General features: G+C 27.2%; 1 protein-coding gene across 3 annotated transcripts; it reads left to right on the top strand.

Annotated features, from left to right (window-relative positions):
• LOC107455179 (tRNA (guanine(10)-N(2))-methyltransferase TRMT11) lies at positions 1-26511 on the top strand. 3 transcript variants are annotated; one of them, XM_043050039.3, is made up of 14 exons: positions 1-184; positions 2893-2990; positions 5627-5695; positions 9385-9455; positions 9608-9689; positions 11099-11191; positions 13224-13358; positions 15213-15369; positions 16930-17010; positions 17980-18144; positions 18421-18490; positions 21935-22066; positions 24977-25094; positions 26335-26511. In XM_043050039.3, exons 2-14 carry the CDS (start codon positions 2916-2918, stop codon positions 26425-26427), a joined length of 1341 nt encoding a protein of 446 aa, XP_042905973.1. In that variant the 5' UTR covers positions 1-184; positions 2893-2915; the 3' UTR covers positions 26428-26511. The 3 variants fall into 3 exon arrangements, with proteins under 3 accessions (XP_042905973.1, XP_042905974.1, XP_087017654.1); XM_043050040.3 differs by having other exon boundaries at positions 36-270; XM_087161528.1 differs by lacking the exon at positions 1-184 and adding an exon at positions 1222-1291.
• The last annotated feature ends 191 nt before the right edge of the window (positions 26512-26702 follow it).

Here is a 26702-nt window from a genome sequence, read left to right on the forward strand (position 1 = left end):
TCAATACGTGCGGATTAATTTAAGCAAGTAATAGTCTTAGCAGAAATGGGTAGTTGCGAGTGTTTTTTAAAATAATAAGTGAAAACAAACATCGTTAACATGGATAAATTGTTAAAGAAGATTCGTGTCTAATTAATCTTTGTTCCTTTTTTAAAAAAGCTGAACTGATCATATGTTATTGAAGGTATGACTGTTTTATCTCGTACTTGTCGCGTATTATATGAAGTTGTATTTTTTCTACGATTATTTTTTAATTAATAGAATTACTTTGTAAGTTTTTATTTTGTTTTTTATTAAGTTATTATATTTTTTGTGTAAGTTGTTGCAGCTGCTATTAATATTGAAGACATAATTGATGATTTTTTTTCTACTAAAGATAAACAAGACTATCTTCTAAAATTAATAACTTACATAACAAAATGAATAAAACAGAAACAATCAAGTTCATAATGAAGGACTCTTAATTTTTATTGATTTCGAAAACAAATATATAAATTAGTATCTACATTTTAGTAAAAATTTGCCAACAGCATAAGTTATATGCAGCTACTAACTTGAATGGTCGTTTAGAAAATGTTTCTCCGTTGTATCAATATTTATATAATGTAATATTATGTAATAATGTGTAATGTAATATGTTTTAATGTAATTTTGCTTAATAAGGTTACAATATTAAATGGAATAATTAAAAATAAAATGTTTTAGTCATAATGAAAGCTCAATTATTTAAGCATTTTTATATTATGGATCGGATCTATTTTCTTGAATGTTGTGCTTTAATCATGAATTTAGGATCTTTCTGTAAAAATCTCAATTGATCCTACAAGTTGGAATCTATGATTATAATTTCCAGTCTCTCATTATTAGAGCTATACGAGGAATCCCACTCGTTCAGCAAAGAATATCTAGATTTAGAAGAATCTAGGATTGTAATATAATTTGATTTTAGTTGAAGAAGTTGTAGAAAGTTGCTTTTGCACTATATTTGTTTAATATTTGAGGAATATCTACTGTAAAAGTCTCTTACTCTCTTTTTAAAATTTTGTAAATTTTAAATATAAAGAAATATTTATTTAGATGCAATTCCACCATTTAAATGTGTTGTATTTTCAAATTTTAAAAGTAATCCAATTAAAAAATTTTGAGCTGTCCTAATAATTTTCGTGAATATAACTCTTGGGTGAGGATTTTACTTGCTCCAATTTTTTAAATATAGAAACATTAGACTGGCTGTTGCAAATGACACAAACTGTGTTGATTTCATAGAATTAAAACTGTTGAATTCATTTAGGTGAGTTGCATGCTTTTAAAGACTGCAAATACAATATTTGTAAATGGTTGAGAATTGCTTGTGAGTTCTTTGCTCGATAAGTATGGATTTAAAACCAATGTATTATTTATTTTGAAATACAATCATTTGATATTATACTTTATAATTAGAATTTTTATTTAAGGTGTTTGATATAAATAAAAGAAATTTAAATATTAGCATATTTTTAATTCATAATTTGTGAGACTAATGATTATCTACAACAAAAGAACACTGATTTAAACTCAGTAATCTAGCAGTGTTTTCACTACAGTGCGAGAACCTTGCAAATTTTTTTCTTTTCTCGCATTAAAAAATAATTAACGCGAGAAGTTCTCGCACTCTATTGATCAATTTCAAAATTTCAAATCTCGTGAATTTTGGAAAAAAATTTCGTCTTCTGCCATTTTAAATAAAATCCATTTCACTTTTCTTCCTTGATCTTTCATTATTTTCAACATTGGTCCTTATTATCTAGCTTTCCTATTTACCAATATTGTTCAGAACCAGTGCGAACAGCGGAACCCCCCCCCGAACCCCTTTCAAAACACATTTCTCTGCAACCACATGTTCACCGTGGGTAAGGTTTCTTCATGTAAGACGTTTAAATTTTTTGTGCATGAATGTAAGATGGACAAATACCTTGTTAAGGCACATTTTCTACTCCATAAGGAACAAATGAAAATGAAACAAATGTCGATAGAAACGGTCAAAACGAAACAAATACGGATATTCTTTAGATAAATAAAAAATCAGTTGAGAAAAAAAATTAGTCCTTTATAATAAGTTATTTAAAACATTGACAATTTACTGCAATTTGTAAAAGTTGAAGGCTGTGAAAACTATGCTGGAAGACCTACCATGAAGTATGAGCATGGAAATAACTTCATTATTCTATAGCAGAAATAATTGAAAAGCCTATGCTGGCAGATGTAGAGGATAGGAAAGTGTGTGCACAATGCTACAAATTTACTTAGTAATTTCGAATAGTTCAGCATCTGTTGCTAGGGCATTTAGCACCTAAAACCGTATTTAGACAAAATATCGTAACAGATTGACTGATAAGCATTCGAGCAGCCTAATGAGAATAGCTGATGAAAAAGTAGATATAGAACTTTTTCCATATGATAATGCAGCAAAAATATTCAATGCTTTAGAAGATGTTAAAAATGTATTATACTTAAAGAAATACTTTTTTTCAAGTCTATTCGTGTTTTTTTAATTTTTAGAAATCTCACTTAACTTTTTGAAATCTCACCCTGTTTTTGAGAAAGGGTGAGAAATTCTCTTCCAATTTTTTTTCGTAAAGGAAACACTGTCTAGGGTCTAAATATGCTGCATTTTTTAATAGTATATGTGTTGCATATGTTAATAATATAAGAGAGATTTAGAAAGAACCTGTTGTTAATTAGCCATTTTTTAAAATTATTCTTTGTTTATTGTGCCAATAGCCGCTGCTTTTGAGGAATTACGATGTATAATATTTGAGAAAGTTTTTTGTTTATATTTCATATGAATTTTTAATACAATTATTTATTAAAATTATCGTGTTATTATTTTCTCTTTTTTAATTTTTATACTAGATTGATTAAAGATCTACTTAGGTATGTCCAAGGTTCTAAACTTTGGGAGAAGCTTCCTTCTATGGTATGCCCACGATTTGGAGAATTTTAGATTAGCGGTATGTATTGAAATTTGTTTTATGCTTGCATATTATCTTGTAAGTTAAGCTTAGTTTTTAAATATTTTGTTAGTTATGCTTAGTTTCTAATGCTGAAATTCTTCTTTTGATATATGTTATTATGAAAACTAGTATTCTAGAAAAAAGGGTTTTGAGAATTATATTGTTTCAGCATAAACTAAATTTCTTTCAAGTATTTAATTAAATTATAATTTATTTAACTTAAATCTTAAGTGTTTCTTTTTTTCTTCTTCTCATTTTCATAGTTGAGATTAGTATTGTCACAAAGTTTTCCTTTTTATTTCTATAATTCTTGTTATCATTGAAGAAAGAAAAATGCATATATCAGTAATTGGAATTTCATATTTAAACAATGAAGAAACCGAAGTGTTATAATTTGACAAATCACTATTGAAGAAGGCAGATTTAAAATCGATTTGATTGCCGAATAAAATGTAAAGGTGTTTCTATTGATTATACCTTTTACTCTCTCTTTCACCTATATGCAACTGAAACACGCTTCTTAGATTCGTTTTCTTCGAACCCGTTCGATCTCTATTCGATGATGACCGGTTCCCTAATTCAACTGTAACATTAGGTCACTATCGAAGTTAAATGGTTGTCTGATGAGGAAATTAATCTCTTTCAGCAGGTCACTTGAGCTATATTCTTTTTCCGCCAATGAGAAAAATTCACGCACGTTTTCTCAATTTTGAGTAGGAAGAAAATTTGTAACTCTTGACTTTCAAATTAGCGTCTGATCAATAAGTTTAAAACTTGTTTGTCTGTAATCTTACTGTATTATACTTACTTACATCTACAATATTACTTAAATGTTTTTAATGTTTCAAAGTATTAATAACATTATTTGAAAAAATATTTTTTTAAAAATAGAATTGAATAGTTAGTTTGAATTAGAATAATTAAAGAATTTATAATAATTTAACAATTTTGGATACAATGAGGATGAGTTTTCTTTAAGATTCTTTTTATTAAACGTTTTAAGCTACTATGAATACATATATCAGCGTATTATTTACATAAAATTGTCACAGAGTGTTTGTAACATTCAACCACGTTTTTATCATCTTACGCCCATGATTTCTCTCTACTGCCATTAAATGGAGAATATTTTGTTCATGATTCATCAAAAATAGTTCTGTTGAACTTTGCCTTTGAAGTCAAGCTATCATGCTGGTCATGTGACAATAAATGTCCATAACGTTACAGTTGAATCAGGTAACAGACATTTTTTTCGAATAAATCGAACGGAAACCAGTAGTTTGATTGAATTTGTTGCATAAGGGTCACAATCTCCTTGATTTGATGCACTTAACCTCGCCTTTCTTATTTGTGAATTGTTAAGTTTTAATGTTTTTTTTTCTGACATAAATGTTAATTTGTGATTCCGAGGGGTCATTCAAAGTAATGTAAACACCTAAGAAGGGAGAGGGGATTTAAATTTTACTCATTTTTGCTGACAATGGAAGAGGGGCACCAAAATTTTCTTATTTTCAAAGTTTTTTTAAAATGCAAAAAAAAAAAAAAAAAAAAAAAAATTCTCTTTAAAGAAGTTAAGTTTGTGGAAAGAAAAGTTGGGAAAAAAATCCTTCCAATGTTTCAGGGGTCAATAGTTCTTACCACAAAAAGAAATCAAAAGATTCTTAACATTCCAAGTATTGAGCCCCTAGGTAAACTTTTACAGGAATTTCCCCGCCATACGGTATTTTCCAAATCAATGCAATGAAAATAATTTAATCTATTTATTATTTTATTATTCTTTTTGCAGGAAACACTGCATCTAAAAGTTAAGAAAAAAAAAATTCTAGCATTAACACTTGGAACGTTAAAGTATATTTTGCATAATCAAAAACAATTAAAACTTTGCTTAAAACATATCGTATAATATTGATGCACTTAATTGTTATCTTGAAATAAAACATTTAACAATTGTTTACGACGATTTAAGAGTAGACTAAATTTGAACGATTATTTTTAGTTGATATCCAAATTTTTTATTATTGGATGCTCACTATAGAGCATCCTCAACGAAAAAGGAACAAACACTAACACAAAAGGAACAAAAAAGAACAAACATTAAGAAGTGCTCGCCAAATTGGCGAGCTATTTTACATGGCGACACAGCACATTTAGATACATGACATTTAACAATAATATATTAAAAGAATACAAATGTGTTTGTCAGATGTTACTGTAAATTTAGTGATATGACCGAAGGTAATACATGAGGTAGGTATACAAATTAAAGCTAATTCAAAACAAATTTAAAGTTAGGAGTAACAATAGAAGCAATTTAATCATTTTACTTCCTGCTGATAGTGAACAGAATATTAGGTGTAATCATACTAAGCGTCACAAGCAAAAGGTTAATTTAGTTGATCCTCAGATCAACTAAAAATAAAGACTCTAATCTTGTTGCATTGAGTCAACATATCACATTAATTTTAAAAAAGGGAAAAGAAAAACTAGTTTTTAAAATAAAACAGAAAAAGTGTCATTTTTGATTTACAGAGGAATTCATGTGAACTTATGTGTAGCTGTTTATGTCATATGCAGCTGTCATGTGAAGTTCTTCTCTATGCAGTTATTATTTTTATTTAATATTTTTATTCTAGGAATTGTATGCTATAATGAAAAGCTTCAACATCAAACATGAATGGATAGAAGAACCTTCTATTAATGATGTAAGTTTTATATATAGTTTTATTTTTAATTAACCATGCATGTAGATACTAAAATACTAACTGAACACTAATATTGAAACGTCATGAGCGAATAAATTCACAAATTGAAATTTATTTTTCTGATTTGTGCAATTATATATGTTTTTTTCTTTTAAAGCTTTCTTAATGCTTAGTTTGTAGCAATATTTTATTAAAAATATTGTAATTTTAACTTTATTTTGTATAATTTCATTGTCAATTACCTAATTTCTTTTTTAATTATATCATTTAAATATTTATTTTTCATTTATAGGCAGTTTTATCATAAATATAAAGTAATGAAATATTTGTATTGAAGTAGTAGAAATTTATTAGTTATAGTTTCTTATGTTAAGGCTTAAAGGATATAAGGCTTACGAGATTTTATATTTTGAACCTTTGTTCTTGAGTAACTTATTTGACATTGTAAACAAAATCAATTAATTTTCTGCAAATAATTTAATCAAAATATACTTGTGTGGTGACTTGATTTGTTCTGTTGTTACAAAATGTTGGTGCCTTTTCCCGTCTTTTTAATCAGCAAGTATTGGCACATTCTCATGATCACTTACGCATAAATATAAAAATACAGTAGGGAACCGATTATCCGGAACGATCGGGACCATCGCTATTCCGGATGACTGATTTTTCCGTTTTTCTGAATCGCTACAAAAAACCATTTTTTTTATTGTTAAACCGAACTAAAAAAAGAACAAATATTTGGAAATAATCTTAAAAAGAAGAAAAAACGATGAAGTAATACACTAATGATTATTTCCAAAATGATGGTAAAGTAAACATCTTTCAAAAAAGAACGCAAAATCCTGAAATCTCATGAGGATAAACACATTTTTTAAAAAAAAGTGCCGGGAGAATGTATCGAATTTGGTTCGGGTGTTTTGGTTTTCCGGTTTTCTGATTTCCGGATAACAGGTTCTGTACTGTACTTAATCAAACCATTTCAGAAGGAAAGAGTAAACAATGAAGATGAATTTTATACTTAATAATTAACAAATTCCTTAAAAATTCATTATGTAGACATGTCACAGTATTATACCTAGTTTTAATTAAGTACTCAGGGATGAGATTCTTCCGCGGATTTCCGCTTTTTCTCAGATTTTTCAATTTTTCCCGCTAATTTCCGCTGAAATTTTTTTTTGCACTAGTTAAAATATTTTATGAGGAATTTAATTCTCCGCGGAGCGAAATTATTGAAGTCCTCATTCCTCCCTCTGAAGTTTCTCTAAAAATCATTTCCTTGGGATAAAACTGGTTGACCTTCATACAGGAATGAGATTTTTTTCGCTTTTATCTCTCGAATTTCAGCCTTTTTATCAAAAACTCAGATTCTTTAAAAGTTTCCTTTTTTTAAATTTTTTTTTTATTTATAAATATCCCGTTTTTTTTTTTTAAATTCAGTCGTTGAAGTCAAATAATTAATATTTACTTGCGGTTTTCAAAGAAAAACAGAAAATTCAAACTACGTCCTAGCTGCTAACCCTTCCGCATGTTTACTTATATTAGCTATTTTCTCCAATTTCACGCACAGAAAATAAGATTTTCCGTATTTTTTATCCGTCGGCGAGATAGCTCGTATTTTCGTAATTTAGACGTTGCTGCTTCTTGTATTCTGGAGTGAAAGCAAACAAAAAAGTGAAAAAAAAAATAGAGGTGGATTTGCGGTGAAAATATTTATTTGCTCTTTCAATTTTTTTTTAATTTTTTTTATTTTTTTTAATGGCGGGCACTTGGAGCTATTGTCCATTGGCCACAGAAAGTGCCAGAACTGCTAATTCTCTTTTCGTTACCCAGTGGGCACCTGTGGCAAAGCCACGGCGGTGGAACAGCGTCGCCCAGGTCACACTACCACAACCCGTTTATAGGGCGGGTCACATTCACACACAAAGGAGAAAGGACATAGAACACAGATAGAGGGAAAGAAACATCCATGCCTTGCCCGGGATTCGAACCCAGAACCTTTCTGATGCAAGGACAGTTCCCTGCCCCCTACACAGACTGGTCGGCTGCTCTTTCAATTAATCTTATTGATTAATTGAAAGAGCATCTTAAATTTTTATTTATTGTGTAAACAAAAAACAATTCAAACAAGCCTTTTAGAAATCCCAAGTCCAGACTCTGCAAATATCTCGATTTTTATTCACGCGATTTTAATATCAATCATCGATTTTCGTATTTACCTGATTTAAAAGTTGCGCATTGCAATTCTTATTTATGCTTTTTAAATATCGTACATTATGACTCGTATTTTTTAAATTCGATGTAGAGTTTCATATTCACGTGATTTAAAAGCCTCATATCGGGATTTATAATCACATGGTTTACAAGTTTAAAAATCGCACTTTTTTTGTCAAATTTTTGTTTATATATATATATATATATATATATATATATATATATATATATATATATATATATATATTCTTGGATTTCCTCTTTTTTACTTTCTGACTACTCTCATCCCTGAGTACTTGATTAAACAAATTTTTTGTAGCCTTTACACAAATACTTGATCTGGCCTAATTCAGATTTCAAGACTTTAAGCCTGAAATAAGTTTTGCTTCAGATTTTTATTTCAAATGACATTTTTAGTCTATTTGTTGATGAAATGTACAAGTTTAAAAAAAGTATTATATACAACAGGGGGCGCTGTTGCAACAAAAATTGCATAGGAATCCATGCCTGGAAATGTTGTCTGTGACTAGGGGTGTTCCTCTATTATGACCTGTTTTAAAGCACATGAAAAAACACTTCATAATAAGGAAGTGCCACTAGTGGTGTCTGGCGTCATTTCTCCAACTGCCATTTATACAACCCCCTGCTATGTATAACATTTTTAAACTTGTACTTAACTAAAAGTGTTAGTTTGAAAAAAAAAAAACTTTATCTTGGCAATTGTAGAATTGAAATCAGTGATAAAGTATCTAAGATGCGTTAAATAAAACAAGTAAGCAAAAAAAAATATTTTGTGTTATTATTTTGTGTTTAGCAAGCAAATGTGTGTCTAGATATATCCAGGAAAAAAAATTGCAAACGGTCCTATTTTAATAATTAAAAATCTGTAACTTATGTAGGTCTTGTAATACATTTTCATCTTAGCATTGCATGATTTATTAATTGCATGTTTAATTTTTGGACAACATTTTTTTTTATAAACAATTTGAAATCTTTAAAACTATTGTGTTATTTACATAGAGCTTCTAAAAGTGGTAGATTATATTGCCATGCTTCTAAACAATGTTAAAAAAAAGGCAACTTTTTCATTTGCCAAATTTAAATGAATCAACAAATAAATACCAAGAAATTATCTTGGTGATAGTTATGCCTACCAAGGATCTTATGTGATCATTTTTGAGTAAAGTTATTTTTCCAATTTTTTTTTTCTTAAGAGTTTGCAAAAATGCTACTTAAATAAAGTTAACTAAATTTTATCTTTAATTTCTACTTCAAATTTTCATTCTAAATGGTTGGCCAACATTGCTTTAATTTTACTTTTTGAAAAAATATTGCTAATTATTTGTAAATAAAAATTTTCTTGTAATATTTTTTTTACCTCATGAGAGATTTAAAAAAAAATAAAATTTGTTTTCAGATCATTATTGTTTTAAACATGTTTTCAAAATTGTTGATTTTTTTTTCATTTTTATTTGTAGCCTTTTTTGTTGGTAAATTTTTCATCAAAAGAAGATGTATTGAAAATTATGTCCAGAACTGTTTTAATTAGGTAATTATGTATTACATTTTAGAAAACTGTTAATATGTCACTGTGGTTTGCATTAAAGTATATAAAATGGAGAAATATTATTTATGTATGAATTTATTTGCTTGATTTTATATTTACTTATTTATTTATCTATTTTTTTCAATTCATTATAGGTCAGCTTATGAATTGTGGGCAAAAAGTAAAACATTGAATGAATTGCACACTAATTTAAAATCAATTCCAAAGTCTTTCATTGTAAGTTCAAACAAATTATAAAAATTTTAATGAATGTAGTCTCAATCATTCTTAAAGTTCAGTGACATCTGGTTTTGTGAAATATTGTTCATTATGGTTTTACAGTCGAATCCCATTGTAGTTAACTCTGTCCAAACTCAACAATAAATCCCCTATAAACGGTAGTTCACTATATTCAATTTCTTTGAAAAATTATATTTTTGGAACATGGCAATAATAATGTTGAAAATAGTGATTATGGTAGTACATAATTTGTTCATAAATTATTAACTGATTAAATAACAAATCAAATATTAAAAATATTAATTAACATTTCATCTTTTAACGTTCTGTGTAAGAAAGTAATATTTTTCAATTCACTACAATTCATTTTAAGTTGAGTTTACTGATTTTTATAGCAATTAGTGAAAAGTCTAGTATTTTCTAGTCCTCATTTTTTCCAGTAAAAAGAAGAAAAAAAAATTCAGGACCTTTAACGCAAATTTCACTTCCAATATAACAGTTGCTTAAATTTCTTACCCCTTTTCAGCAGCAGAACGATTGAGCAAGAAAAGGGTTGTGCTATTTAGCAATTTATTTCCTTAGTTTAAAAGTGAAGAGCTGGAAAAAGTAAAATTTGACATACTGTAAGGAAATATCATTATTTGCTATTGCAACTCCTGAAAACTTAAAGTTGGAGAAATGAAAAAGAAATTGAGGAAATGAAATTAGAGTCCACTATAATGAACTACCAACTTTTCAGCTGTCCACTATAAGCATATAAAATAACGTCTAAATATGAGTTCAGAGGAGACCACTAAAAAAGTTAACAGCAACTGATAGTTTGCTATATCTCCAGTTCATTATAGTGGGATTCGACTGTATAATCATTTAATATACTCTCAATTCTGTTAATGCTGAATTAAGAATACCGAAAATTAATTTCTATCTTAAAAATAATATATACTATGTATTATAACTGATGTATTGCTATTTTGAAAATTTTGAAATGTATATTAGAACACATATCTGTATCCATTGTGATTTAAATTTTGCTTAAGATATAATAATAGAAAACCATAGAAATCCTTTTGCAAACTCTTCTGCCTTTCCAATGTTTTGAAATACTTAAGAAGGAGGATTTTTTTATTGCAAATTTTTATAGAAAAAAAAAAGGATATAAATGTGCATATATATAAAAAAAAGAAATGTTAATTAAGTTTTATATTTTATTGATCAACTAGTTACTAAAAATAAATAAAATTTATTAATCATCTATTATTTTTAAAAAATTTAAATTTTAGAGAATACTAATGAAACAAATTTATACAAAAACATCAAAATTTTGTTGATATGAACGTTGCTTCATTCTCATTTTGTGCTTTTGTGTTACTCATTTATTATATAGATTTTTTTTTTATCTATTCTAGGCCCCATACTGTGATAAAAATGTATCTTTTAAGATTTCAGTGGAATCTTTCGGTAAGAAAATGTCCAAGGATTACAAAGTTCTTCGTATTGATGTAAGATTCAGTTTTAATGCTATCTTACAAGCTATTTAATGCTTCTATTACTTTCAAACATCTTGAACTTGCACATTTAACACTAGCTCAGTATGTATTCAAACGAATCTCAGAATGGATAGGTTTTCAATTATTTATTTTTAAAAATATTTTGGATATTTAAAAAGCTATTGATTTCTTTATGTAGCAGTTTTCTTTGTGATTTTGAAAAACAAATATTTTGAGGTGTATGATAATTGAAAAAAAAATTAAAACTGCATTTTTATAATTTTTTCTTTTTTAAATTGAAACTTTTATTTTTTTGTCATCTTGTTAAATATATCATTAATAAGATACTGTTTGTAAAATCATAATTACAATTCAACACATATTATTCTAAACTTATTAAATTAAACTGTATTTCTTAATTTTTTTTTCTTTCTTTGGCAGTTAAAGAAACAGTATTGGAGTTTTTTGTTTAATAGAGTTTTATTTGGACAGCTTGAAGACATAAATTTTTTTTTGAAATTTATAGCTCTTTTATTACCAATACATGCACAGTACTCTAGTTTATTAAACTAAACTCCAGTTATTAAACTAAAAAAATGTAAACCTTTAACTTCTTCTGAAAAAAAATTCATTCCAAGTTAGTTTAGTTTAATAACTTTTTGCATTTTGTGGTTTATTTGGTAGATAAAAATCTTTATTTCAATTACTTTATTTTAATGAATTTTTTTCAAAAGAAGATTTTAATCTACATCTTTTAAAATACTAATAAATGTGAATATTACTCTAGATCTTTTCTATCAATTTGGAATTTTTTCAGTTGTGTTGATTCTTTGGTAGATAAGAAGCTTTTCATTTGCTTTATTTGAATGAAATTTTATTAAATAAGGTTGAAGTTATTAATTCTCCCCCGCTAAATATCTAAAGCTTTTATAATTTTATTAGTATACACATTACTCTAGACCTACGAGGGTTATTTTTTTTTCAAGGTCCGATTGGTCGCTAAAGGAAAAGTTAGGGGAAAATCCGCTAGGTCTGTGTACAGACGTCTTTGCGCTGTGTCCGTAGCTGGCCAGGGGACAGAATGGATTAGCGGTTGTCATTTTTGAATACGTATAGAGCACATAAACATGCTTTGAAAAATGGAGTCTCCCGCCAAATGTGAATTGCGTTCAGTCATTCGATTTCTGCATGCTGAAGGAAGCAATGCAGCTGAAATTCATAGATGAATGAGTAAAGTGTACGGAGAAACGTTCATGAGTGATAGCAATGTGCGGAAATGGTGCAGGAACTTTAATGCTGGACCCACAGATGTTCATGATGCAGGTTGCCAGGAAAGGAAGTCGGTGTCAACCGATGATCTTGTTCAGTCCGTGGATTCGCGGAAATCGTCGGTTCACAATTTCTAAGTTGAGTGAATTGATTCCGAAAATTTCTCAGTCAGCTCTGTATACCAATTTGAGTGAAATACTCGAGTACCGCAAACTATGCGCAAGAAGGGTTCCCAAGATGCGGTCTGACCATCACAAAACTCAACGAATGGGCGTCGCATTAACCTTCCTTCAGCTCTACCATCATGACAGAGATGAGTTTTTGGACAAAATTGTCGCAGGAGATGAGACATGGGTCCATTACTAAACTGAAGAAACGTTGGCTTGGAGGACAAACTTTCGCCACAGACAACGAGCTGCAAACCAGCTTAAAGAATTTGCTGAAAACACAGGCGGCTGCTTTCTATGATGAAGGTATTGATAAATTGATACCATGTTATGACAAATGCATGAATCAGAACAGCGATTATGCAGAAAAGTAGCTTAATGTTGTATCACATTGTTCCATATAAAATTTTCTTGATTCTGACTGTCATTTTTTCTTAGCGACCAATCGGATCTTGAAAAAAAATAGCCCTTGTATTTAACCAAATTGAACTTTATAATTAGTTTCTTCAAATAATAAAGAATTTTATTTAAATTTAAATTTTTTATTTGTCTATTTTTAATGTAAAAGTTTTGTGAAATAATGTATTTCTTTATAAAATCTTTTGTAGGAATTAGAATTTCTGGAATTGGAAGGTCCCATAAAACTTAACAATCCGGATCATAGTTTTCTTTTTATGGAATATTATGGTACAGATAGAAATCATGCTCCTGAATTGCCTTATAGATTATTTTTTGGAAGATGGGTCAGTATATTTAATAATCAGTAAAATTTCGATTTGTATTTGTGTAAATAATTTTATTAAAGTTAACTTACATCTGATTGTTAATGCTAACATAAGTATGAATAATTATTAAGTTCATGTAAAAGTTATTTATGTGGGAAACTTATTATTTTTTTTATGATTTTTTAATTTTTTTTTCTTTTAATGTTTCCTATATTATTATTTTCCTCAAACATTATGTTTACATTTAAAAAACAGTTTTTTTCCCTGGGTTATATCTTAAATTATTATAGTCTATTCATCTTTAAAACAAATTAAGACCAGGTTTGAAAAATTTTCAGTTTTTTGAAAAATATATGTTTTTTTCTAAATTATTGTTTTTATGCTTGCATTGTAAAGAATCAGAGATCATTAATAAAATCATTTAAATTTAATTTGCCGACTGGTCCGAGACCTCTAAAACAGAAAAATCTTAAATTTGCAAGAAAATGATGTTCCATTAAAAATTGCTCTTTCTCTTAAATTATTGTGAATTATGTGCATGCATTATAAAGAACCACAGACTAATTAAATTTGATTAATATCACTCAAATTTAATTAGTCTGTGGTCTGAAGCATTCCAAAGCAGGATTTAGACTATGAGAGATAAAATTTTTTTGCGATTGCAGAAGCAACAATTAAATTTCAATAATCAAGCAAAAATATGCTAACAAAAAAGTCACTGTTCACTTTTATAAGCAGCTAAAAATGCAATATTTAAGTAATCGTGATCTAATATATTTTTAAACCATAAACATTTCAGCCAAATTAAATATCTGTAAAAAACAAATTAAAATAATCAGCTAAATAAGCTTTTTTTGTTTCTTTCCTTGTATGATATTTTTATTCACTGGTTCAGTTAAATTACGCACATAAAGTAGTTCTGTAATTGCTTTTTAAATTTGATTCGAATGTTTAAGCAAAATAATTAAAAGTAAATTGTATTTTAAAAAATGTTATCAAAAAATTTTATGTCATTGAAATATACTCTAAATGTTAAACATTGAGTGAACCATTTATGATGCATAAGCACCAGGTTCAATGGTCTTAAAGACAGGCAGCTATTTTTTTTTTTACTTTTAAAGTTTATTTTTTTTATACTGAATCAATGTGATATTTAATTGTTTTTTGTTACTATACATTATTTTTAGAGTATATATAAATCTTTTCTATTCTACAACTTATAACATATTTCTCAAGCTCTCTGAAATTTTTCATGTTTTAATTTTCAAAGGGGTCTTTTACTTTAATTCTAAGAATGTGAAAAAAAAAAAGTATAAGATTGCTTTTAAATTTTTTTTTAATGTTTCGTTAAAATTAATTCATAGTTTTAAAAAGTGATTTTTGTGCTTTGCCTTTCTACAGACACTTAATAGTTTTGAACATTAATATTTTAGTAGGTTTCGATTTGATTGTTTTTAAATTATAAAAATGTAGTTCTTTAACGTATGAAATTTTTTTAAAAGTTTGGTATTTTTATTGAATTCTGCATTTTTTATGACTTAATATGATATGTTTTTAATTTAAGATATTTTATTTTGTGAAACTAAACTATTTAGTAGTGGTTCCGTAAAGTATGGGAACTTTATTTAATGCAAGTTTTTTTTTATTGCAAAGGTTTAGTTTTTTTAATACTTTCTAAATGATATAGTATGTTTGAATTTTTAGTATACTTCTAATGGCTTAACACATAACTTTTTTATTATAATTTCTAACTGTGATTAGACGTTATTGAAAAAATATTTCCTAAAAATTTTTAAATGATGCTTAAGTAAAATATTGTATTTATATTTTTACACAGTTTTTTGTTTCTACATTTATTTTAATTAATTCTAGATAGCTGACGGTCAGAGGTCAGTGAGCCAAAAGATCAATTTAAAAACCAGAAAATTTATTGGTAATACTACAATGGATCCACTATTGTCATTAGTGATGGCAAATGTTGCATGTGTCAAGTCTGGGCATTTGATCTTGGATCCTTTTGTTGGAACTGGTATTTATTTTTAAATAATATGCTTTATGTACACAAAAGTTTTAACATTTAGAAAGATAATTCACAAATTTTATTTCAGGACGCAATTTTAAATAAGACTCATAATATTAGACTTACTATTTTTTTTCCAAAAGAAAAAGTTTTACTTTGTTATAAAATATATATTTATTTGTATTTAAATTGAAGTAAGTATAAATTTAAGTTTCATTTAACACTTATTTTTCACACTTTCTAAATTTAGTTTTCTGGGTAATAAATACAAAAAAAAAAAAATTATTTTTCCTTCTATTAATTTTTTAAAAATATCCTAAATTGTGTAGAAAGGTTTAGCAGATATTCTAATAAGAGCCAAGTGTCAAGAAACAAAATCATAAATTTCATTTATAACTTTCACAGCTTCATACTTTTACACCAAAATTTTTTTTCCATACCAATGAACATTCAAGTTTTATTTATTTTGTAGCGCTATGAATGTTTGATTTAAAATTCTTTGTAATAAACCAGTTTCATTTCACATCATGTAAAATTTTAACTTAATCAAAGAATATTAATAGATTTCACAGATTTATGTCATACAGTCGAACCCCGCTATAGTGAACGCGGCTTATAGTGAACTCCCGGATATAGTGAACGAAATGCTCGGTCCCGTGCCTTGCTATACACGTATAATGTTATTTTTAGTGGATATAGTGAACCAAAAAAGTGAGGAAGTTGGATATAATGAACTTTTTTATGTCTTTGACTGATTCCCCCCCCCATTTTCTTTGTAATAATTTTGAAATTTCTGCTTCAAAATAAATACATACACCGATTTTTAAAATCATCTATAGAAACTACTTTTATGTGCTCAAATGGCAGGTTAGACAGGTTTAAAAAGAAATAACAGAAATTCAGGAAAAATTATCTGAGAGTCGGGAAGTGTTTCCATATCTGATGTTGAAGATTGCTCATCAGCTAAAGATTACTAATTTTTATTTGTGCGCAAGACGAAGAGTGATGAAAAATAACGCATTTTTTGTTGCTACATAAAATTTTTCAGTCATTTATATGAATATAGTGTGATAAAAGGGAGGAGTTTGGGAACCATTAGTGAAATTGCCTGCGTAACGGATATAGTGAGCTCCCGGTTATAGTGAACCGAAATTTCGATTCCTTGAAGGTTCACTATAGCGGGGTTTGACTGTATATTAAAAATGTGCACAAGTTAATGTTTTCTGTTGAAATATTAACTATTTTGTATCTGTGGCATAATGTCCAACTGTATATTAATTTTTCCGACTTGTTGACTGCTGCTCAGGAGAAGCTGACTGCTCATTACGTTCAAGGGGAATTTTAAATAATTAGACACACTTGTTAAAAAGGGCTATCGGATCAGCATTCAGCCTACTTAATTTCAATATTAGTCATTGTATGCAAAGAAAACCCACCATACTGAGTTGGTTTTAATATTAAAGGTTTTAAAATATTAAAGCTGTTTTATTAGACGTCTTATTAAAGCATTTTGTGCCTTTATTTTAACAACAAATGATTTATTTATTATAATGATTTTCTCATTTTCAGGGGGTCTCTTAGTCTCTGCTGCTCATTTTGGTGGATATGTTGTTGGAACAGATATTGATTTTTTGATGCTTCACGGGAAAGGTCTGTTGGTATTTTGATTTTATTTTTTCAATGTAAATCAGTAGTCATGTCTAAGTAAATCAGGGTTGCCGCTGGCGACTAAAATGCGACTATTTTCTGCCTGAGTCGACCATGGTAACTTTTTTTGCCTGAAAAGGCTAACAAAGCAAATATTTTCAAGAAAAGGAAACTATTGAGAGACTTTGTACTTATAGCGATGTTTTTTAGTATTAATGGGGTTGACAACCTGTGTCCCCCAAGAGCTTAAAGACAATGAATTTTTTTTTCCTTAAAAATTTTTGAATTTCAAGTTTGAATCATCACGTTTTAATGCGCTCAATTTGCATAGATTCCAGTGTAAGTCGATTTTGTTTATTGATTGCCTTTTCAATGGTTATTGCTGCAAAAATCTCCTTGATTTAAAGAAAAATTTTTTTTTTTAATACGATATTACAATGTATGAATTTTGAATTACAGTAATCAATTTTTGCGATATATTTGCTTGATCAATTAGTGATAAAAAAATTTAAAAGTTAAGACTAAGTATGTCCTTTTTAATCAAAATTCAATTGTTGAACAAAAGAAAACCTTCTTTATGGTGATAAAAACATGTCAAAACTCATCAGTATCATAAAATATGCCTGTTCATGATATGCTATTTCAGTATTTTTTTTCTAATTGAGTAACATAGATAATTTGTTGTGTTATTAATTAAAATAATTTTTAAAATGACTTTGAATTTCTACCATTGTATTTTCTATCAGAGATTGTCAAAAATTTCAACTGTACTATTTACAATTTATTGACGTATATTAATATTTCTTATTTGATTAAAAAAGATTTTAAAATGAGAAAAATATAAATATGTTTATAACTAATAGTTTTATAAATCACATATTTTCTAATTGAATATTTTATTTCTTAAATAAATTATATCAAACTTTTTTTTTAAAACTTGAAATAAATAAAAAAATTCCACTTTTTTTATAGCTAAACCATCCAGATTAAATCAAAAGAAGAGAGATCCAGATGAAAGTATTTATGCCAACATGAAGCAATACGGTTACGAGTCACAGTATTTAGATGTAATTGTTTCAGATACATCCCTTCCGATGTGGCGAACAGCCTCTTTATTTGATGCAATTATAACAGATCGTAAGTAGAAGCTTTAAATGCATGTATTGCTCTAAGGTTGTTCTGTTGTCTTAAGAAATAATGTATTTTCTGCAAATAATATGCCATTTTCATTACTGTTGTGAGGTTATAACAGTTATTCCTGACTTCTAGGTTAAGTTTCGTTACTTATTAACCTAATAATAGAGATGTAATTTTTTTTTGAGTGAGGCATAACATAGTTGTATGCCATGCCAAGATTACTTGTATCAGTTACTTATGTCTTCTAAACATTACTAAAAATTTAAACTTTTGCAGCTCCTTATGGAATTAGAGAATCTACTGAAAGAATAGGTACTGAAAAGGATTATAAAATTCCCGATCATCTGTAAGTATTTTTCTTTAACAATCTGAAAAACTTGTTATGTATACACATATAGATGTAAAATACCTGGGTATTTATCAATTTTATTGAAATTTTTTTTATATACAAAATTATGTATATTTTAGACAATTAAGATTTGCTTACATTTTTAATACTTAATTCATCCTTTACTGTGAAAAAAAATTCATTCAACTGAACATATAAATTATTAAAAACCATTATTTTTTTAAAATTATCTTTATTTGAGCTCAGTTATGGTTTAATTTTCTTTAAAGTCAAATTTCTAATCATAATTCCCAGTATTTGTAGTTTTAAAAGTAACATCTAAATAAGGAAAGCTTTGGCAAAAGGAATTTTTGAAATGCAAAGATTTATTCGAGTTTTATGTAATTTATTTTAAAAAGTTAATCATACAAAAGTTTTTCTGCATATGAATAGTACATAATTCTTTATTTGATCCATATTTAATTGTGATGTTATATCTTTCTGTATAATAATGTCCAATGTGTTAAATTTGCTGTAAAATTTTTTGAGTTTTTATTCACTATTACAAATGAATTAAGAAATATAGATTAATATTAGTATGGTTTTGAAGGCGTATAAAATATATGCTAGCTTGAATGTTATAGTATTTTTGTATTCTAAAATTAAATTAAGTTGGGAAGCTTCTTTCCTTATGAGAAAAAACTGCTCTGGGGAAGAAACAAATTTTTTACATCTAAAATTGTATGTTAAAATTATAGAGTAACTCTCAGCAAGGATTTATGTATTTTATTTCATTTATTAAATATTTTTTGTTAGGTAAATAAATATCATCGATTGTTCTCAAAGGAAAAAAAAACAAATATTTTCATAAATTAAAAGTAATAAACTTTAGTCTGATGAGGACATATGAAATGAAAATGCATATAACAAAATCATGCAAACAAATAATTATTGAAATAAATTTTATTTACATTAAATATTTTTCACTCCTAGTTGGTATATGTATAGAATGATAGATTTATCATTCATAAAGTTTATCTTCCTTAGTATTTTTTTTATGTAAAATAAATGAATGAATAAAATTATTATACTAAACTATAAACAGTTGAGGTACATGTTCATAGTTTTTTCTCTTATATTTAAATCAATATTTGTATTTACAAACTTATCTCTAAAAATTTAAGAAAAATTTCACATTATTATTTTAATTTGAATAAATTTAAATATTTTAAATGTATTTAAAAGCATGGAACAATATTAGAATGGCACAACTAAGAACAATATTGATAATAAATCTATATAACTGGGTTATATGCTTTTATATAGAATAGAAAATAGTAAATAACACTTTAAAAGATAAGACTGCCTTTGTTTAGATGTCTGAATTGTCTAGCATTTTAATGATAAAGCAGTGTTAACTCATAGTTGGAAAAATAACTCAATATCATAATTAAATTCATTATTTCTTTTGACTAAAATGAAATTTCACAAGTATAACTAATTTTTAAAAATAAAATTATTTTTATTACTTTGATAAAATAGAATCAACTCAGAAAAAAAAAACTATCTTAATAAAATATTAAAGGTTTTTAAACCAATTACATTTTCTTAAAAAATACAAATATGGTTTAAATAAAAGAGTTTTGTGAATAAATTTCTTTTAAAATTTAAACATGAAATTTGTAGTTTTAGTTTATCTCTCATATTAAATTTTTAAATTCAATATAAATTTAAAAAAAAAAAAAACAGTTTAAAACTTAGTTTCAACTAACTTTATACATTTTAAACTATCTGAGCTCATTTAAAATATCTTCTATTTTATCGCAGTGCATTGGAAAATTATTTCTTTAAAAATTTGCAACCTGAAACTTAAATGATTTAATATAAATTCCTACTTTATATTACACACTACAAACTTTTTTGCATTACTTTCTTAATGCAAGAATGTAGCTTCTCCAGTAGGTAATAGTTTTTGATACATTTTTTGCGGAACTGATGAGGGGTGCTGGGGTGGGAGCTTATTGTGACCTCCCAAACATTTTCGCTATTTAGCAAATCTTGCTCCACCATTTGGCATTTTTATGAAGATTCATTTTCCCCTTTTATTTAGAAAACACAAATAAAATTATTACATATTTATTTGACTTTTTTGATGAAAAAAAAGTTCTGTTCAAACCGTCAATTTCGTAATTCTTATAATGAAGAAACTTATTCATTAATACATAAAAAATTTTTATGAATGAAAGACTGAGTAAACAATACAAAGGAAAATGCTAAATTTTTAGAATACTTTTGATTGTCTCTGTATATTTAAAAAAAATATTGCCTCCGTTACCTCTGATTCAGAAAATCATTACCATATTCTCAGTGCCATAAGTAGAAAAAAATGCTAGAGGAACACTATGAGCTCTTGTACATTTTTTAGAAATGATAACAATTCATTCAGATATAAAATTGATGCAGTTATTAGATGAGTTATTTTTCATCAAATTCAAAGATTTTTTTTTCTCGCATGTCATACAGTTTAGCAAAAACTATTACTAGGGGTATTATTATTTATAGCTAGAATGTCTGATGTTCAACAATTTGTCTAACTTTGTAATTTATTTCGAGTGATTAAAATGTAAAACTCTGAGGATTGGTAAGCAATAAAAAGCAGAGAGGGTAACCTTTAAAAAAAAAATATTAAAATAAACAAAAAATATCAATGTGAAAAACTTAACTATTAAATAAATGTAAAAAGGATAAAAGAAGGAGAAGCACTCTGGGAAAAATATTGCTTTAGCATTTTTGAGGGCTAGTGAGCAATGTTGAGCAGAAAGCAGAGCCCTCTGTTGATTATAAAAGAAAGCATAATGAACTTTCTGACGATATAAACTATGCATTCATTAAATTGGTAGGAGACTTTTTCAAATTCCTTCGATGTTACGAGAGAGAAAAAAAAGATAAATTTTAATTCAAACAGTGAATTATCAAAAGTAATTTTAAAATAATCATTTTTATTTCATATGATCCTATGCAGGTTTTATTTATTGTTTGGAAAAATATGGCAAAAAGTCACGATTTCTATATTTGTATCTACTTCATTATTTACTTTTTAAATTTAAGAAATAAATAATTTTTAAATAAGTTTAGCAAATGTTATGTTTATAATAATTTTTTTTATTCCATTCTTAAAATTTTTATCCACTGTATAGCTATATTTTCAATTTAAAGCACAAATCCTTGCTTTTTTAATTTGTATTCGATATTCGACGAGATTTATCATTACCTATTTTGTTTATTGACTACAATAAAAGTAAAACAAGGTCCAACACAAAACATTTCTTCCAGATGTTTTGTGTTAATAAAGTTTGTAATGAGTTCACTTATTTAATAAATAATTCATTTGACATATCTAATGCATATATTAATCATTGTTGAAAAAGTTAAAATGTTTTTCTTTTCAATTCACACATACAGGGCAATGAACCATATTCCGTCCAAAGTTTCATATAGTTTGCAAGATATTATAGAGGATCTACTTGACTTCAGCTCAGTATATCTGAAACTTCATGGGCGGTTGGTGTATTGGATGCCATCATTTAATGAAGAGTAAGATACTACTACAGTAGGGAACCGATTATCCGGAACATCGCTATTCCGGTTAACTGATTTTTCCGGTTTTCTGAATCGCTACAAAAAGCCGTTTTTTTATTGTTAAACCCAACAAAAGAAAAGTTTTTTTTTTTTTTGGAAATAATCTTAAAAAGAAGAAAAAATGATGAAGGAATACACTAATGATTATTTCCAAAATGATGGTAAGGTAAACATCTTTCAAAAAAGAAAGAAAAATCCTAAAATCTTATGAGGAAAAAAAACATTTTTTAAAAAAATGGCGGGAAAATTTATCGAATTTCGTTCTGTTTTTTTGGTTTTCCGGTTTTCTGATTTCCGGATAACGGGTTCTGTACTGTAGTTCATATTTTATACTTAAAGAAAAGTTTTAGTTTTTTATTCCAAATTTAAAGTCTTTTTCCCATGTTATGTTAATTAAAACATTTAATATATTTTTATCATTCAGCATAGTTATTGAGAACATGTAGATCTGGAAATTGTTTTTATCATTTTTGTTTAGATATTCCTTCCTTCCACTTTTTTTTTTTTGGAGGTATGTTTCAAATGCTCCTTTTTTGCATGCTATATACAGGGTTGGCAATTTTTTGACACATGACGGTTTTTACCGTCATGTCAAAAAACCCTCTGTCAAAAACCCATAGTTTTGGTAAAACTGTATTTTTATTTGAGTTTAACTGCTTATAATTTAAAATTAATTCATTTTTGGGCAATAAAATTAGAAAAAAGTTGTTAAAAGATATTTAAGAACAGATTCTTGCATTTTCTCAACATGATTATATCAACATATTAGGATACTAAACAAAATTTTCAACATTTCCAAGCATCATTTTGTGTGGCATATTACATTACTGAAGAATGTCAAGTCATTCTAGACTTAGAGTTTGGTAGTAGTTACAAGTTTTGAAAGTTTTGTTTAGCTTATTTCTAATATTTAAGAAATGCCAAATTTTAAATTCTTCTTTTTAGTTCTTGAATTTATTAATAGTTCCAAGCTTTTTTGTTTGTTTGTTTATTTCTAACAATTAAGAAGTGCAAAATTTTGAATCCTTTGCAAATCAAGCTATAATGATAAAAGTAAGTATCACTATTTTCAATAAGTATATTACAATATTTCTGTATGAATGTATATTCTTCTATAAGAATACGTGTATATAGTTGCAAAATCAATAGCAATCATTTACAACATTCATTTATAAAGGCAATTATGTGAAAATAATATATTGTCCGCTATATGCCATAAATTAAAGAAAACAGTAGATTTTTGACGTTTTTTACCGGTAAAACACGGTTTTTACCACTGTCATGTCAAAAACCAGTTTTTGACGGCAAAAACCCAACCCTGGTTATATATATATATTTACGCAGGGGATGGATAAAATAATGGAAACTCTTCTATACTAATAATTTTTTTCATATTTCTCCAGAAATACCTAATGATGTATCTTCAGAATTGTTTTGATTATGCTACTTCTCATACATATCAGCGAAGGTTCAGGTTTGAGGGACAATAATACAATAAATTACAAACGGAAAATAATGTTTTTGAACACCCTATGTCGAAAAATGTTGCAATAGATTTATAATTTGGGACAGTTATTTTGGTTATTATATGTAATAATTACACAAAATTTCGTAAGCCTAGCTTAAATATTTATGGAAACATTGACATTTTTATAAAAAAAAACTACTTTTTTTGTTATAACTTCTAAATATTCAATAAAATTAAACAAAATTTTTAGAGAAATTTAAAATTAATTACAAAATTATTCTTTTAAAATTTGAAAAAAAAAAAAATGCTAAGATATGAGCATCTAAGATAGCTCTTTCGTACTGCGCAAGCGTGGGAAAAATTAATTTTTTTAAAAATTTTGTAGTGAATCATATTTAACAACTAATGAAATTAGGTTTTTAATTTCTTAAAAATTTAAGAAGTTTCAAGCTATTTTCAAAGTAGTTTTCATACTTTTTAAAAGAAAGCTCAAAATGATAAGGGGTTTTCTACAAATATTACTTTGTATCATAAGACAGAATTTAATATGGAAAAAAAAAAACAGGAAAAAAAGCATACTTTTATGGGATATAATCCTGTTGTTCCTCATCCCCACTGGTCTAGTGGAGCTAGAGCAGGTCCATGAGTCCATTCACCCTCAGGAAATCAAAAAACAAGACCGGGTCGCGCAGAAAATCCTCCTTTTCAAAATCCCCACAGCTAAGGAGGTGGGCCGGGCTGGCTGTACTGGAGAAACATTTGTTGCAGGTGGCATAGATCTTTGGCTGTTGTTCATACCTCATGCACTTTATGTGACCACTGATGAATCCAGTGAACGTGGTCTGATCGCCTCTATTACCTTTGAAGGTCAAAGCATGACCCGGCTTATCCCCCAGAGTACCAGATATGTAATCTGGGATAATCCTTAAAAATGCCAGCATTATTTTTAATAGAAATATGTGGAAAACCCCATATCATTTTGAGCATTCTTTTATAATTACAAAAACTACTTAAAACTTTTTAAAGTTTTAAAATATTCAAATCTAATTTCATTAGTTGTTAAATACGATTCTTTACAAAATAAAGAAAATATATTTTTTTAAATTTTTCCCTTGCATACGTAGGATAAAAGACCAAAATAATTTTTATAAATTACAAATTTATTGCTATCATTTTTGGCCTAGGATGTTATAAAAATACTATTTTCTGTTTGTAATTTATTGGGGCCCTCTCAAACATACAAAAGCTTTTATTTTCATTGAAAAGTATGAAGAATTTCAAAACCTAAATATTTCTAAATTTGTAAAATGATTCTCTAAGTGTTTTTTGAGAAAATACATACATACATACAGATATATATATTGTGAACATGATGATAAAAACGTTTTTGTTTACAGTTTTGACAAAAAACAGCTTCCTCACCATCCATGTTTGGAATTAATTGGCAGCTGTAAACAAGCTCTAACAGGTCATTCCTCACGTTATCTCATCATCATGAAAAAAATAAAAGAAAATGTAAGTTAATTTAAAAATTTTTTTTGTTGATGTAATTAAAATCAGATGCATTTGAAGAAAAAACTTCTAGTTCCTGATCTAAAATGGTGTGCTATCTATTTTTTACAGTGTCAAAATATCTGTAAAAACAGAGTTCAAATATCTCAAAAGCCAGATTTTGAGATATTTGAACTCTGATAAAATTTGTATTTTGTTTTGAGTATATGATGGTGTACCAGTTTTACATTGTTGTCCATGCATTTGTATTGGCCGGGAAATCATGTGGTAGGATCCAGTTTTTTCTCATTCATTTCCATTTTGTTTTGGTTGTCATCAGCATAAAACTAATATAAGTCATGAAGATATTGTTTTTCTATGAAGAGTTTTGTATCTCTAATTTAAAGTTATTTTCCTGTTTAGCTATTATTATGTTTTTAACTCGATTTTCGAGCTTAAAACTAAGAGGATAGTTGTATTTATTATTATTATAATGTAATTCTGCGCTACATTTTCAGATTAAGTTAGTTAGAAAGGTCGTTAAATCTTATTAACCGTCGTGCAAATAACGTTAATATACTGTAATAAATTACTGTTAAAGATATCTGTTAAATGATTTATAACTTAATGATCAGCTTCATGCGCAATAAGATGCAAGCAAAAGTAATATTTAATATATACGCCCATTTGGTAAGCGAACTCATCAAATTTGTTTGAACAATATATTGTTATAAAATTGTTATTTTTAAAAATGATTACTTAGAAAAATTACTTCTGTTTACCAATGGATTTAAATATTTATAATACTAATAGATAGTAATATTTGGACGTGGGAAGTAGAGGCACAAGCGCAAGCAAACAAAATTTCTTTTACGAAGAAACGACAGTAATTGCGAAGCAATTATCGGGGTTGGTGAACGGTAGCAAACAGGGGGCTTAGGTCCCTAGTATATATATATGTAATCCCTTGTCAAAAATTTTAAAATCAACCAAATCTTTTTAAATTCATTGGGAAAATGGGAAGTTAAGGAAAAAAACCAGTTCATCAAGTGTTAAAAAAAGGAAAGATAATTGTATCTTTGATAGGTGTATCTGTTTTTACTACACTGCACTTTTTTTTTATACCTCAATTGAGAAAAAGAAGTTTGTCTTGTTTATGGACTCTTAATAATAGTGGAATAGCTGTTTTAAAGTTGTAGTGTTTTATTTTTTTCTCTCTATATGATAAATGTTTTAACTAAATTTTTAAATTTTTGCTTCTCAGGTTAATTGTGTCGAGAAAGGCTCTGTTCCTGAAGCTACTTCAGATTTTCGAAAAAAATATTTCACTGGCCATAAGAATAAAGATTCAATATGAGAAACAATGTATACACTATTTTAAATATTTTGTATGAACAAACTAGAATAAATTTTTAATTTTTATAAAAATGAAAAAACAAAACCATATAGTTTCAGTAAATTATTCCTGGCTCAAATATTATTTTTGTGACCATTATAAGAAAGATTACACAAGTGCATTCCGAACAATATCATGGAAATCACTGTCAAATTCTCCCCCACATTTTTCAAATTATATATACATATATTTTTATCATGTTGATGGTGTCATGATGAATATTTTTATTTAATTTT

The sequence above is a fragment of the Parasteatoda tepidariorum genome, chromosome 4, assembly GCF_982258835.1.
Source record: "Parasteatoda tepidariorum strain Cologne lab strain chromosome 4, Ptep-v5.0, whole genome shotgun sequence".
NCBI classification, from domain to species: Eukaryota; Metazoa; Arthropoda; class Arachnida; order Araneae; family Theridiidae; genus Parasteatoda; species Parasteatoda tepidariorum.